We start from the raw sequence: 16,243 nt of genomic DNA on the forward strand, positions 1-16,243 counted from the left end.
GAGTTTATTTCTAATAGTTCCGGAGGCTAGAAGTCCAAGATCACAGTGCCAGCCTGGTTGGGTTCTGGCAAGAGCCCTCTTCTGAGTTCCATACTGCAGACTTCTCATTGTATTCTCACACGGTAGAGACCAGAGAGGAAGCAAGCTCTCTTGTTAACTGTTATAAGGGCACTAATCCCATTCATGAAGGCCCCACTTTCCTGACGTAATGGCCCCCTAAAGGCCCCACCTCCTAATACCATCACATTGAGGTAGGACTTTTAAGGTATGAATTCTGGAGGGACACAAACATTCAATTCATAACAGGGGAAATAGATTTCTAAAGTGGAATTCATTTACCCTTGGAATGTTGAAGTCATTATTCCACTGTCTTCTAGCTTCAAGCTGACGTTTCAGATACTATTCCAATTCTGATGCTTTGTATGCCACCTCTTTTTCCCTTAGAAAGATTTCAATAATCATGTCATTTTTTATTATCACCTTTCTTGGTACAGGCCTATTTTCACCCATTAGGCTGAGCACTCAGTGGGTCTTTTCAACCTGCAGACTCTTGTTCTTCAGTTCTGGAAAATTTGCGTGGTTTATTTCTTTGTTAATTTTCTTCCCTCCATTTACTGTTTTCTCTTTCAGAAATTCTTATTTGGAACATTGGGCATCCTGGAGAGATCCTCTAATTCTTTTTTCTTTCCTATTTTTCAAACCCTTTTATCTTTAAATTTTACTTCCTGGAATATTACCTTAAATTTATCTTTTAATTTTTCAACTGGAATTTTTATTTCTGCCATGGTATTTTAATTTTTCAATAGCTCTTTTTGTATTCTCTTTCCTTTTTATAGCATCTTGGTTTTGTTTCACAGATGTACTATACTTCTAATATCTTGAGGCTAAATTAGAGGGACTTTTTAAAATCTTCTTGCATTCTGTTTCTGTGTCCTGCAAATTCTTTTTATTCATGTTTATTTTGATTTTCAAAAATTTGGTGATCCTTGCCTGACTGCTGACACTTCAGGGTATAGCAATAAGAAGCTGATTGTAAGCTCTGTGTGCATGGCATGTGTTATAGGCTAGTGAGCATCAATGTTAGATGATCTGGCTGGGCTATATCTAAAAGAACCCCTGAAGTCAGTATTTAACCTAATCACATTACATGCACGTGTACATGTGAATAACTGTAATATGTTAACTGACTAGTTAGACCAAAATATCACCGTCTTCTCTCCCCTGAAACTCAGAAAGCTAATGACATCATTGTAGATACAGCATTTATAGCAATGAGTCATTATTTGGCTGCAAGTCATAATCAATATCTCAGAGAAAACTTGGCAAAATAGCAACATCGCAGCTTCATTCTGAGCTTCTCTGTGAAGGTGGTTGTGGTTCTTCGGCTGTGCAACCCAAACATTTTTTTGGTCTTTCTCTATGTGTTCAGGAATATTTAAAAATGATATAACTCAAGGAATGTCAGTTTTACCTTCTTGTACGAATCTTAAGTTTTTAAGGATAAAATAAGGACATAGTAAAGATAACTCAGGCAATGTTGATTTGTTTTATAAACCCTAAATCTTTCTGGGTGTTATAAGGACATGGAAATGTTCTTTCTTAAGAAGAATTAACAGAAAATAATTGGCCAAATATCATTTTTTCTTTTTATGTTCTGAGGTTACAAACTACCAAAAAAAAAAAAAATAACCAAACAAACAGAAAAAAACTCTATACAATCTCACTTAGGATTGAAAATCATAAGCATTTCTCTAAAACAAGTATTCATTTTGTAACCTTTCACTATCCCATTGTTGAAAGAGCCCTAGCATCTGAAATTCTACTTTATCGTATCACCCTACATTTAAATACTATAAAAACTGGGGCACTGTAGTATTTTGTAAAAATGAAATATGCTGTTTTCTTAATGGAATTTCAGTTGAAGAAAAGGACAAGATTAAATGACTGTTCTGGGGCCTGAAAAATAAAGGAGATTTGACAGGATATGTTTCAATCCATTTTCCTTAATTTATTTTAAATTTCTTAGAAGTAGTTTAACTCCTATTCTCTGGAAATGTCAAATGAAATAGCCAAAGATAACCAGATTGATTAAACAAATGGATGTCCATGTTTTTGTACTGAACAAGAATACAGTAAGAATACTTTTTCTATCAGGGCTCAAAGACAAGTAAAAAACAATCATTGTGGTGTTCTTTTGTTTCTGAGTGATAAAACTTTCAATTAATTTGTCTTTAAAACTAAGAACATCAAAAATAAAACCTTACTAAACCACACAAATCGTATTTTCTCTTTAAATTGCCCCTTTTGGGTTTTCATATTCCTGTCAAGACTATTATTTCTCTCCAAATCAAACAGTTTGAAAGTCTGGGAGCCATCTCTTTTACTCTCTCTTCTTACCTCTCCTTACCCTCATACTTCCCACCCTGTCTGGTCTCCCCACTTGATTCATGCTGTTAATCAGCATGTCTCAGGCTTTTCTTCTCACGTCCATCTTCCTATTTCCTCTGAATTGTCTTAGCCTGAGTCCTTGGGTCCCTCACAGCTAAATTACTGCCATTTGCCTCACTGCTTCCAAACTACTTTTAGAGGAGTTTCAAACTAATTTGCCTAAAGAGTCAGGTAAGTGAAGGAGTGAAATGAGCTGAATGAGTACAGGCCTTATTTTAAAAAGTCAGTCTCTACTCAGCTCCAGTCAACTGTTGCTTCACTAGGGATGATGGGACAGTTGCTAGCAATCCAACTTTTCAAGAAAAGTCAAGGATCTCCAGAGCTTCCCTAGGTTGTCTCACTTCCCCTGGATGCCTGGGAACTGTAGGTACAAGAAGAGGGATGTTTTGTGCCTGGAAGGTAGGTTATGCGATGTACAGGGCTGGCCAGATTTCTCAATGCTAGTCATGTCCACAGTCCCTAAAGTGGTCCTTGGTGGCTCCTTACAGATAGGTGCCTGACCATCTAGCCAGGAGCCACCCAGAGGAGGTCTAGTAAGAAAGCTCCATTGAACCAGGATGATGGTGACAAATCATGTAATTATCCAACCCAGACTAATCCAAACTGCACCAATCAGTTCCTCGCTCTCTGGAATTTGGACTTTAGATAAACAGTGAGCTAACTGGCAATGATAGTCAAAGTGGAGATACACTGAAAATTCAAAACAGAAAGAGTGGTTGAGTCATAGCAATGACAGAGCATTAGACTAAGGATCAACAAACACCTGCCAAGGAGTGACAGAATAGCCAAGTACTAGGGTTGTACCGGATCCTGAATTAATTTTGAGTTTCCAAACTTTATTCCAGGTCTGTTAGGCACTATACTATAATTCCTCTTCTTCCCATAAGTTCTGGGTATGAAAGTTTTCCTGGGATGCTATAAGGCCTGCTATCTTCCTTATGTTTGTGTGTGTGTATCCTTAAAACAAATACCCCTTTACTTTAGGTAACAAGAGTGAATTCTTGTGATGAACAAAACCTAACAATGTATACAATGCTTTTTTTTACTTTTAAGAAGTAATTTTACTCAAAATTGTAAAATGCTTGTCTCAACTGCTTCTCTTCAGTGGTCCTCTGCCCGGTCTCTATTTGTACTGATAATAGAATATTGTTCTGGAATATTTATTAAGAACCCTAGTTACTTAAATAAAAGTACATCAATAAGTCAATAAAAATGTGCCAATATTCTACAGTGTGTATTCTGTCACACACAGAAAAGGCATTAAGTTTTTGATGACTGGATCTGGAGTAATTGCAAGTAGGGATGGACCTAGATGTCCCAAGTTTTACAAGGAGCTTAAATCATAAAGACAATAACTCTCCACAAAACACTGTGGAGCAGGAATTATAATTACATGCTTTGAATATTTAACGGAGGGGAGATGAAATAAGGATGATGATGATAACAGAAGGAAAAAAATGTAAAAGATAAAAAGGGGAGAAAGACATGGGAGACAATGTAGAAGAAATCAGGCATCAAGGTCAATGAAGTGATTACAGAAATGACAACTAATGAGACAAATAAGGATTAGAAATGAGGGCATAATTGCAATTTGAGTGAGGTGTTAAAAATTTAAGATTATGTTGGGAAGAAAACTAATCATTTTTACAATGGGATAAATGTTTTAAATGATTTCATAGTGCTAGAATTAAATTAGAATTTAAAAAAAACAAACAAGGTAGACTCATGACTTTAAAAAGAAATATCTTCCAATTTTGTCCAAAAAGTGGCCTACCAGTGATATTATCCTAATCTCAACCTGTATTCATGCAAAACAATCTGATATTCATCATTAATGTCCAGATTTTGCCACTAATATTTTTCTTCATTTAAAGGAGCAAAGAAAGGTTCTTTATAAAATAGCTCATTCCATGTTTTGGGTCAAACAAAGATGAAGATAATCTGGAACATCTTGTTGTTTATATAAAGCAAGAATGTTTTCAAAAATGTTTGGGAGAAGTGCTGAACAGACAGACCATAGAAACATCTTTAAAAGCCTTTCACTGGCCAAGCTCTAAAGATTTGAGCAAAAAAGGGAAAATGATTATAGATAATTGAAACTGGTAACATGTGAAAATCCATAACGATTCTCCAAAGGAAAAAGTTTACAATTTAGTAATAGGGAGTTTGGCTTTATAGTGAATGTGATTAATATAGATATGTTAATTTTTAATGGCCCTATTAATTATAACAAATTAATGAGGCAAAATAAATTAAAATGAATAGTTTAGTTCAATAAGAAACTGTGTTCTATAAGGTGGCCAAATGAAACTCAAAAATACATTATTTTGGGAAAGACAATGGGCTCCATTTTGTGAATGGCAAGGATTTTAAAAATTGTATCATTATATAAAAGGAGAGCCAGCCAGAAGGCACAACCAGGGCTGTGACCCAACTAAGATTCTATTGGTTGAAACCTCAACTGGTCCAAATATGTTTTTTCTTTTGATTTTACATCTAGGATTAAATAGAATCAAGTATCCATAATATTATTGTACCCCAGGGCTGCCACTAGTCCTTTTGACTAATTAGAAAAAGACATCCATTCCTTTCTCCAGGGGGCAGCCCCCTGGAAGATGATGTTAAGAGCAGTGTGAAAACTGTCTTTCAGTTGTCTCTCTCACCCCATCAGCCAGGCACCCTACAGCAAAGCACAATCTGCGCAGGCCTGCTGTGCCCCTTAGGAAGGTTTATGAAGAAATAAACATGTGGTAACATTACTGGAGCCCCAGAAAGGTATAAGTTATAGGGATAACGAAGACATTAATTTCAACCTGTGACAATAATACTTTAGAAGCAATTTAAGTGTCAGTACAAATTTTGTCTTTATTGTGAAAATTTGTGCATATTTTGATTGTTTTTAACTATAAACCTTAAAATTTGAATTAAACTTTTCAGAGTATGTTGATGAAATAAGGTTTGTAATCAATGCTTCAATGGCAGAGAATTTTTTACTTGTTAAGTTTAAACATTTTGATTTCCTTGATGTGTTCAATACTTAGAGAAATATTACTTCATAGACTTGAAAGATTAGTAATTTGAGCATTAAGGAAAGTATCAACTGGAGTAAGCGTTCCTTTTTTCACACAGGTGTCACTTAGAGCTTAGACATTTAAGATCTAAGCAACCATAGGTAGAGGAAATATAAACAAAGTCACAGTGAGGGGGAAGAAAGACATTCTGAGATGGGATAAGAGAAAGATGATATTCAAGGTAGAGAAAGGAAGACGACAGCAGTAAAATGGGAGAGAGACAAAGATAGAAGAGGGGACAGAGGAATTCAGAGGGCTCTGAAGTGTTAATGCAGGTAAACTGCTTATTTCAAGAGATAGCCTTTATCTCTTTCCCTGCTCTTTAATACCTGGTTTACTTTTCAAATGTTTATTTTAAAAAAATCCTTTAAAGAAAATGTTGACAGAGCAAAAATAAAATCAAGGTATGCACTGAGCAAAAATCTTCAAGAAGCGAGACCTCCCAAGATATACTTTATCCTTGGAATGTCTTGCTACCTCCATCATTGGCCCTTTGGACCCAGACAAGAGCATCTGACCTTTTCCTTTATATCACATAGCACAAATGAAACCAGGATGGAATATTAAAATTATACTTTACTAAAGGCTAAGAGTCTACAGGAACTATATACAAAGAGTAACACAAAATCCAATAATGATTTATAAAACCTGGATTGCTCTCTTCTGCTGGTTCATTACAGTTCCCAGTCTCTTAGTGGTGGCCACCATTTTAACACCATTCACCCAGGTGGCCACAGGTGCAAGGTTACCTTCTTAAAGTAGAGAATCCAGGATCTAACAAGAGGCCTACACTTCAGGCAGCAAAGGATGAATAAGTAATCATACAGTAACTCCTTCACCCAAGAGATACACACAGACAGTAAGTGTCCTTGATCAAGGGCCCCACTGAACTGAGTTCCAATTAGCAGCCCCCTAGAAGGTAAATTATCCTCCAGGAAAGGTGATATTACTCCCTGATAAAGTCAAACCTTAGGCCTTGGGATATTGTGAAAAGAGCACTGGACTAGCTTTAGGAGTTCAAGTGATTTAGTCCCTGACTCACTGGCAAGTTACTCTATTTTTAGAGGATTTTTGCACATCACATATAAAATAGAACCTATCTCAATTTATTTTAAAGGATTAGAGTAATCCTTTACAGGATTAGAATAAAATGAGATAAATGAAAAACTGCTTTGAAAAAATAGAAACTCTTGTAAAAACAAAACAACAAATTACCTCATTCCAGAGGTTCCATAATCTTTGCTTGGTCTTCATCAACTTTTCCAACATTCTCTTCACTTGGACCCTAAACCCATCTTCAATTTGCAGACCTGAGGATTTGAATTAAAGGTTCTCTAAGATCTTTTACAGCTCTGTTAAGTATATGATTCCCATTCATCCAATAAAGAGGAGCATTGATTTACCATGTAGTAAGTGTTGAAAACACAAAAAATGAGTAAAATCCAGCAAATATAATAAAAGCCAGCAATCAATAACGATGGCATATAGTATTAAAAGTTTATATAAAATTATTGAGAAGCATTATTCTGCATATTCCCTCTGTCTAACTTTGTTATCAATCATAACACTTACCAAGCACTACAAAGCTGAAAAACATTGGTTACAGGCTGTGAGAATACAGAGAAGTGTAAGATTATGGTGTTCTAAAAACCTACAATCTAGTGAGTGGGCAGGTAGCGTGGATGATGTTAAAACTGTGTTCTTGCCAAACGTGGACTGGAGTTCAAATTCTTATATTAACCTACTGTATGATGTTTAACAAGTACTTTTTGCTTCTCTGAGCCTGTTTTCTCTCCTGTAAAATAAGGATATACGTAGTACGTTTTCCTTAGAGTTGTTGTGAGGTTCAAATGAAGGAATTTATGTAAGAAACAGTTCCTGGCACATAAGTGCTTGATAAATAGCCACAATTTTTTTTAAGTATGAGCTCAGTGCGGGTACATGATGACAGTGAGATTTCTATCAACACACGGCAAGCAAAATACACTATGTTGCAGAGCTGTTTCACTTTCTCCCTTAGAGATGCAAGCTTCCTCCATTGCTTCCTACTCAGTCTCAGCCGCCGTTTTGCGATCCCAAAGTCACAGTCCTTCAAGTACGAAGACAGTAACATTTCCAATATCCAATTACGGATTTACGGAGAACTTTTTATATGTTAAGACGCCGATTCAATCAGTAAGTCACTCCCTTAATTCTTACTCTGATTACCACAGCTAATGAGCAACGTTGCTCAGCCGAGTAAATTAAAAAAACGTGAGCCACACTTCATCATATATAAATGTGGACTGATTTTCTTCACGATTGCTAGGAAAGAAATGCCCATAATGTACTTTGAAATATTTTTTAAAAACTAATAACAATGTTATTATGTTGGACTTGAAATAAAAATTTCTTCCCCAAGGTCAGTGGCCTTGATGCTTCCAGGTTTTTTCTTCCTCCCTCATGCCCTCCAACCCCATTTCTAAATTCAGCCTAGATCTACCAGTCTGACCTCTGTCTTCAGGGCGAGGTGCGGGGGCGAGGGAGAAGGGTGGGGGTAGGTTGGACTGAAACGGAACTTCATTGTTCGCGGGACCGACTCCCCGAAAGAGCTCGTTGGCAGCGCCTGCGCAGTAAGCGTTCTTTGTGCCCGGCTGCAGCAAGCTAGTTGTTTGTGTCTCTTTCTGAGGCTGTGGAGGCAGAGCCGAAGAGGCGTGGCCTGCCCTGTCGAATCCCGATTGGATTTTTGCCGGGAGGTAGGCGGGTGTGGGGCGGAGCTTCTGATAACAACACTAGGAGCTGGCGCTGAGGCTATTTGTTGCTGCGCCGCCACCGCCCGAACCACAGTCCGCTCTCCTCTCGGGCTCTTAGCAGCAGCCGTTGCCGCCTTTCACCTTCTGCTTCATTTGCTCCTTTTCTTCCTGCTCAGCTACTTTCCTCCTAGCGCTATGACCGTCGTTTCCGTCCCGCAGCGGGAACCGCTTGTCCTGGGCGGTCGCCTTGCGCCCCTGGGCTTTTCCGCCCGCGGTTACTTCGGGGCCCTCCCGATGGTGACTACGGCTCCGCCGCCTTTACCCCGGATTCCGGACCCTCGGGCACTGCCCCCCACCCTTTTCCTCCCTCATTTCCTAGGGGGAGACGGTCCCTGTCTGACTTCTCAGTCTCGCGCCCCAGCACCTCTGCCCAACTGCAGCCTTGCCCCGGCGGGGGGCACCCCTCGGGCCGCGCCAAAGAAGCGGCGAAAGAAGAAGGTGCGAGCCAGTCCAGCAGGGCAGCTGCCCAGTCGCTTCCACCAGTACCAGCAGCACCGGCTGAACCTGGAGAGCGGGCGGAGCCCCTCAACGGACCAGAGCGGAGCGCAGGAAGTCCCGGACCAGGCCGCCGCCTCGGCCCCGGGTCCTGCGACCGCAACTCGAACTGAAGAAGCCAGCCCTTTCCCTGGTCCGCTGCCGCTCGCGGCGCCAGGCCAACCCTCGTTCAGTAGCGAGGTGAGTGCCGCGAAGGGGTAAGGCGACCGTTCGGGAGTTACCGCACTTAGACGGCCACAGCTGGGCTCTGTGGTTTGGGGCCCTGCACTAAGGGGGGAGGCCGAGGTTAGGGGCGGCTGTTTACTCGGGAGGGAAGTTTCCGTGACGCCTGCTCTGTTCTTGCTGAGGAGAAGAAAGGGGAGGGAAGGGATGCGGTGGCGCTGCTGATTGGCTCCCGGGAACCAGCCAATGAGAGGAGCGGCTGCGCCCCAGCAACAGCCCTGATTTAGAAGGCTGGCGGCGTTCCAGGGGGTTTCTGCGTTCCCGGCGCGCGGTGGGGTGGGGCGGGAAGGGGCCCGCGGGGGGTTGACGTCAGCGCGCGCTACGTGCGTTGCGCTCCGGCGCCGGTAAAGGAAGCGAGGCCGGCTGAGGGGTGGTAGGGGAACGGGGAGGGCGGCCGCCGACTTCCTCATGGTGGGTAGCTCCGAGACTAAGTCGGCGACGCGTGTACATACTCTCACACCGTCCTGGTGTGGTACTTGGAATGGGCTACATCGGCTCGATTCGTTTGGCTTGCTTTTCGCTGAGCTGTGAGGGCACCGATCCAACTGGGGCTCTGCCCCTCGCCGGGCCAACCTACTTAACTGTAATTTTTAACTTTTCAAGTTGGCAAGAGCGGCGGCAGAGTTCTTGCCTCTTTGAAGCGACATATTTTGTGTGCTAGTCTATCAGACGAACGGAATTTTTTTAACAATTCCAACTCTTTACCGGACTTAATGGAAGTTAGTTTTATTGTGTCCCCGCTGATGAAATTTTCGAAAGAAGAATTTACCAATTGAATTGACGTTATGCTGTCCAGTAGCCTTGCTGTTGGACTAGGATAAAATTGATAACTTCACCGGGATCATATCGCTAAAATGATTTGAAATTCATTCATAAATTTTATTTATGTCAATAAAATTTTATTGACAATTTCAAACTTACTCTTTGATAATAATGAAATGAAAATAAGTTACTACCATTTGTTGAAAGAATATTGTAGTGAGAGATTTGCAACTTATGTAGCTGTGCCCTTGGAAAAATTAAATTTGTACGCTGTGATTTCTTTAATTATCTTAGATTCCTTTCAAGTTTTAAAATACCATGCCTCTTATGAAATATTAGTGACAATCTAAAAGCGAGTTTTAGTGCTTATCGGTTCCTGGTCAGTAAGATCCCTTTTTCCTTTAGATTAGAATTAAAACCAGGAAGCTCTGTTGGCAGCTACCTATCTTATTGACATAAGTGTGTTACTTTGTGCTTTGGCTTTCTATTTTTCTGTCCTACTTCCCAGCCATACTTCAAGTGTTGGAAGGGCAGTGATCTAATGGATTACCTTATATTAATACTTTCTATCTGGTCATGCCTTTCTATAAGGATCACTTGAGTTAGGAAAGGGATTAGAATTAGTGCAGCCAACGTTCTTGAAAGCAGTTGTGAAACCAGAAAGTAGTGGCAAGCAAGGCAGGAAACACTTTTTTCCTGGTTTGTTATACGTTAAGTATGTATAACTGGAAAAGATGATAAAAAGTGATACGTATTTTTAGTATTTGAGTTTTTATTTTAGCATTTAAATACCTGAAAAATTTTGTTTTCCGAAGCTGGAAGATAATTTTTCTGTGTGTACTTAGTAACTATTACCAAAAGACACTACACTTCCTCACTTACACTCTAGCTCCTGCTAATAAAATTTTTATTCTGAAAGTAATCTTTTATTCCTCACTTAACTCTAGCTCCTGCTAATAAAATTTTTATTCTGAAGTAAATGTCTTAAAGGTAAATAGCATATCTGTTAACATAGTTTTTAACTAGACTCTGAACCAACCAAAATGAAAGCATTAGAAAATGTCTAGACAACACTCTATTGTGAAAACACTTAACTTTTGTCAGAAACAGGTTGATATACGTGTTGGGAAGATAGCTCATTACTCTTCCTTAACAGTCACAGAAAGATGGGGTTACTTTGGGTTTTTTACTTTGATTCTTTCACAACTGGCTTATACATTGCATACTGGTAACAGTGGTGATTATTATTTTTAGTGGTAAAATAAATTAGATAAATGCATGTTTGGACATCAGTGATAAGTGCAGCAAGCACATGTTTTTAACTAAGGCAGTGAACTAAAGTCCAGGGTAACTTTAAAATACATTAGATATGTGGTATGAGGTTCATGACTGATTTTTATCACAAGACTATTCACTTTTATGTTCCTTGTCTTTTTGTAGGTTTTAAATTCAAACATGGGAAAGTCGGAGAAAATTACCATTCCCCACGGGCAGCTTGTTTATGGCATGCACTTGTGTGAACAACCAAAGATAAACAGACAGAAAAGCAAATACAGCTTAACACTAACCAAGATGACCTCTGCAAAAAGAAATGAAAATAACTTTTGGCAGGATTCTGTTTCATCTGATATAATTCAGAAACAGGAAAAAAAGCCTTTTAAAATTATCGAGAACATTAAAAAAAAGCATTTGAAGAAATCCGCATTTCTAACTGAAGTGAGCCAAAAGGAAAATTACGCTGGGGCAAAGTTCAGTGATCCTCCTTCTCCTAGTGTTCTTCCAAAGCCGCCTAGTCACTGGATGGGAAGCACTATTGAAAAGTACAACCAAAATAGGGAATTGATGGCAGTACACTTAAAAACTCTCCTAAAAGTTCAAACTTAGATCTCGGATTTCAGTATGTATGTAAAACAGTTTTCCAACATCCCCGGACTCTTGAAAAGAAAAATTGGTACAGAAATGGAAATTTGCCTTGTTGTGCAAACCCTACAAGTGCAAAAGATGAGTTTAAAAAATTATAAACAGCTTGTATTATATTTTATATTTTGTAAATACTGTATACCATATTATGTGTATATTGTTCATACTTGAGAGGTACATTATAGTTTTGTTATGAAAGTATGTATTTTGACCTGCCCAAATGGTAGGTGTTTTGTATATATACAATGGAGAAATTTTACATGTGTGCTAAGGCACATGGAAGACCAGTTTATTTGCACAAGATACCGAGAGTTTTCTCAAGAAACAGCTGTCCATCTCAAGGTGAAGATCTAAATGTGAACAGTTTACTAATGCACTACTGAAGTTTAAATCTGTGGCACAATCATTGTAAACATGGGGTTTGTCTGTGTTTCTCTAAATTGATTTCTGCCTTCCAATCAATCTGTAATTACCGGAAAACTCCTATTCCCATTTTTACCAAACTTAATTTCTGGTTTTTGGTTTATATCAATATTCAAATTTAAAATACCTCTAATTTCAATGCCAACAAATTGGTTGTAATCAAATTTTTAAATAATAATAATTTGGCCCCCCCCCCCTTTTAAACTAGTCTTGAGTTTTTGTGTGTGAGTGACTTTTTCATGTTTGTGTGAGTAGGAGATGGATTTTAACATTTCATTTTACTGGCTAAATGTCTTTAATTTTATACTAATTGTCCATCTTTCTGCTGAAATTTAGAGGGTGCAATACTTAACATTACTACCTCTAAGGGGAGGAATTCCCCATCTTACAGATGGAAATGGTTATGGTCAAAAGTAAAGTTGATAATAACTTAGAATATATTTTTATATATGAACTGTTTCATAAAGTACTATTTGACTTAACCATACCATGCATTTTCAGTGAAAGAAATGACACGTGTATATATTACTGAGTTTATATTGATACTGAATGGTGGTAGTTCCAAAGCAAGCACAATTGATAAAACAGTAGATGGGAGATTTGGATTCTGAAGCATTCTTGAAGGTAAATGGCAGCTTATATATTTTTGTTAAAATTCAAACTTGGTTCTTATACTCAACAGTATATGTAAGGTCTATTCCAATAAGAAATTCTAAAACAATTTTCCCTGTGTAGTTTTTAGTTATACAAAGCTCAAGTTTATGTCAATCAAGTTTTTATGATTAATTATGCAATATTTAGACGCGAAAAGGAAAAGGGTGTTAAAGTATATATATATAGATATATGGTTCTATAACTTAGACTAGATAGATGAGAAAGGTGCTACCATTCTTACTAGAAAAAAGTAAATGGAAAAGTCTTAGCTCTTACCTTCTGTACCACTTGGTTCACACGGGCAGGGAGGAAGACAGTCTGGCTGTACAGGTGGGTAGTTGTATTGGCACCTTACTTAGAATCAGTATTGACTTGAGCAGTGCCAGGAGCGTATGATGACTTGTGTTACTGCCGCCACAAAATCGGAGAATTCATAGATGTGCTATCTTACAGATGCAGCTAATATGTAACCCAGGCAACTATTATTCTTTGTCACTGGCTATAACATATGCTTTGTTCTTATATATTATCTAGAGAAAGCTACACTTCATTACACACACCCCATCCCCGCCCCCCCCCCCCCACATACACACCTGGCTTTAAAAAATGCATTTAGAGAAACAAAATAGAGGTGAGCGTTCAATCTTGTAAAAGACTAAATGTTAACACTGGTAAAGAGAATGGTTAAAAAATGTAAAGGCATGGAATAATAGATATTATAAAGTAATAATAGGCTTTATAGTTTGAAGAGTAAACAAAATTGGTTGAATTAGACTAGATAATATAGTTAATGAAACAGTGTTAACAAATTTAAGTTAAATAGTTTTGCTGTTAGAGAAATACTATTAAGCAGTCTGTCTTAGTCCCTTTGGGCTGCTATAACAAAATGCTAGAGACTAAGTAGCTTATAAACAAATTTCTTACAGTTCTGTAGGCTGGGAAGTCTAGCAGATTTGGTGTCTGGTGTGAGCCCACTTCATAGATGATGTCTTTTCACCATGTCAGTGTCATGGCAGGAGGATGAAAGAGCTTTTGGAGCCCATTTTGTAAGGGCTCTAATCCCCATTCATTGAGGGTTCTGCCCTCATATGCTAATCACTTCCCAAAGGCTTCACTTGCTAATACCATGACTTGGGTTAGGTTTCAACGTGAATTCAGACTACAGTACAACCCAGTTATTCAACCACTTCTATTTTAACTAGTGGCCTGAAAGGGGGGCTTGTAAAGAGTTGAAAGGTTTATTAGTATGTGAGTGGAAAAAAATTATTACAGGCAGTGGTACTTCACTATAGAACAAATAACCAATATGTGCTTAGTATTTTATACTGAAGTTGCTTTTAGATATATTTGTGCAATTTGATTCCAAATTTATTCAACTCATACCACTGGTGAAGCAACACTATAGAAGCAGAGCTGCTTGTATTTGCATTATTCTTGGTGCTAAGTATTAGTGTCCTCCTTGTAGGCAGGAAAAGGAAGGTAATGAAAGACCAAACTACACTATTAAAAAGATTGACAGGAGCCATTCTTTTCTAACTTGAAGGTGGTTTGTAAGTTAAAATACAAATTTTAGGGTGGTTTACATGGTTTATAAGTTAAAAGACTAGAATATATTAGGCAAGTAACCTACATTTTATATAAGGACCTGCAATTAGGTTTTTACGCATAGTACTATGTAATTTCCTTCACAACATTTTAATACAAAGCTGTGCTGCACCAATGTGGGACTTGAATGAGTTAAATTTAACAGTATAGGTGGATGGGCAAGAAGTGACAAATGTAACTAAAATACAAGCTGCACCCCCTCCCCTTACAACAAATGCCTGAAAAGGTAAAAACAAAAGTCAATGTTCCTCCCAGAAAGTAGTGACTAATTGTGGTAAGGATTGTCTAGTTGGGAATCTGACACCTTAGAAGTAGCACTGAATAGGGCCTTAAAATATTCAAGTCTTTGACATGCAAAGAGGAAACGAATTGTCCAAGGTAAAAGCCTGAGCAGTGGTGTGAAAAGATGTGGAATATCCATCCATTAGCTCAAGAGAAGTGCAAGGAAGGAAGGTTCAATGTATTGAAAGGTGTTGGGGGTAATAATAAGGGCCTTGAATGTCATGCTGAAGTTTATTCTGTAAGCTGGCAGAGCCATAGGTTTATGAGCAAGGGAATGAGATTCCTGCCTCAAAAAACGGGTGAAAATACAAAAAGCTTGGAAAGGGTAAATTTGAGACAAGATGACCACTTGATATTTCAGTAGTTTAAAAGAGAAAGCCTAAAGGATATGATGAGAGGGAACACAGAAACATGGACTTAAGAGCAACTGCAGGGAGAATAATTGAGTTTTTAAATTGAGCAGTTAGGAAGATAAAAGTAGCAATTAGAGAACTTTGGAGAAGGATCAGAATTACAGAGGAAGATAATTTTTATTTGCATGTTGAACTCTGGGGTGCATGTAGATACCCACTTGGAAATATGTAGCAAGTAGACTGAAGATAGGTCAGGCCAACAGGTAGGTACAGCTTTGGTAATTATGCACAGAAGCACTAATTACAATATGAAAATCAAACTGAAAATATTTTGTCTTCCAATGTCCTCTCCTTTTTCCCTCATAAGCCTTGACCCATTAACCAGTACTCGACCTCATCCTTTCTGCCTCTTACGGATTCTCAACGTCATGTGATAGGAAATTAGTTGAATTATTTCCTCTGAACGAGTGTTAAATGGTGGTTGGTTCTCTACCTACCCTTACGTCTGTTAGTAGACAGTTCTAATTTAAGTTCTGAATTTTGATAGCAGGGACCCAGTTGGTGAAAAGGAATAAAGCTTCCTTCCCTTTTCTTAGTCCAAGATTTGAAACTGGGTGAAAACTGATCTTTTACAGTTGTCTTTTTTGCCGTTCTAATGACCCTCCTATTATATTGAACACATTATCCATTACAGGGTGGAAGGCCCTCCAACTCCCATGTGCTGTATGCAATTGACAGCTGCTTCAGGTTGAAGGAATCAAACATACTTATACTTGGGCATGGAAGGCTGGTAGTCTCATTAGCCTGTATTAAATGTTTTAAGGACATTGCTGAACTAAATTTTAAAATCAGGCCTGCCTTGCTGAGCATCTGATCCCTGAGCTAACTCCTCTGAGTTGTTTTTTGTATTTAATTCCTTTCTCTCGATAAATCTTTCAAAAAGTCCCAAATACAACCGTTTTCAAATAGGGGAAGAATATGTCTGAGGCAGAATTGTGTAAGCACAAATCATGTAATTCAAGAACTACGTTTTTAAATCTGAAATTTGAGTGCATTTTATAGAATGCTATTTATAAACAAAATTTAATCTTTAAAAAAATTTTTCTTGAAAGTTTTAGAGCAGATTCTCTGAAGGTATGGGTGAATGGAGCCCTTTTTTTAAGTTAGGGATACTATTTAATGCTTGAAGTAAACCCTTTAAATCTCTTGGATTATA

The 16,243-nt window shown here is 38.4% G+C and overlaps 1 protein-coding gene and 1 long non-coding RNA gene across 2 annotated transcripts in view; one reads left to right on the forward strand and one right to left on the reverse strand.

Moving 5' to 3' along the window:
• The window catches only part of LOC109453516 (uncharacterized), a 32,588-nt gene extending 24,385 nt beyond the window's left edge, over nucleotides 1–8,203 (reverse strand). The window contains exon 1 of the long non-coding RNA XR_012496669.1: nucleotides 6,735–8,203. This is a non-coding gene — a long non-coding RNA (uncharacterized LOC109453516). The remainder of the gene's footprint in view (nucleotides 1–6,734) is intronic.
• A 93-nt stretch (nucleotides 8,204–8,296) lies between these two features.
• PNRC1 (proline rich nuclear receptor coactivator 1) lies at nucleotides 8,297–12,337 on the forward strand. The gene is made up of 2 exons (XM_019743276.2): nucleotides 8,297–8,986; nucleotides 11,231–12,337. Exons 1-2 carry the CDS (start codon nucleotides 8,447–8,449, stop codon nucleotides 11,672–11,674), a joined length of 984 nt encoding a protein of 327 aa, XP_019598835.2. The 5' UTR covers nucleotides 8,297–8,446; the 3' UTR covers nucleotides 11,675–12,337.
• The last annotated feature ends 3,906 nt before the right edge of the window (nucleotides 12,338–16,243 follow it).

Source organism: Rhinolophus sinicus, linkage group LG05 (genome assembly GCF_036562045.2).
Source record: "Rhinolophus sinicus isolate RSC01 linkage group LG05, ASM3656204v1, whole genome shotgun sequence".
NCBI lineage: Eukaryota > Metazoa > Chordata > Mammalia > Chiroptera > Rhinolophidae > Rhinolophus > Rhinolophus sinicus.

Bases quoted from the DNA above. Each gene is read 5' to 3' on its own strand.
- PNRC1 (XM_019743276.2), top strand. From the start codon at position 8,447: ATGACCGTCGTTTCCGTCCCGCAGCGGGAACCGCTTGTCCTGGGCGGT. The intron at 8,987-11,230 runs GTGAGTGCCGCG...GTCTTTTTGTAG, and splicing joins AACCCTCGTTCAGTAGCGAG to GTTTTAAATTCAAACATGGG.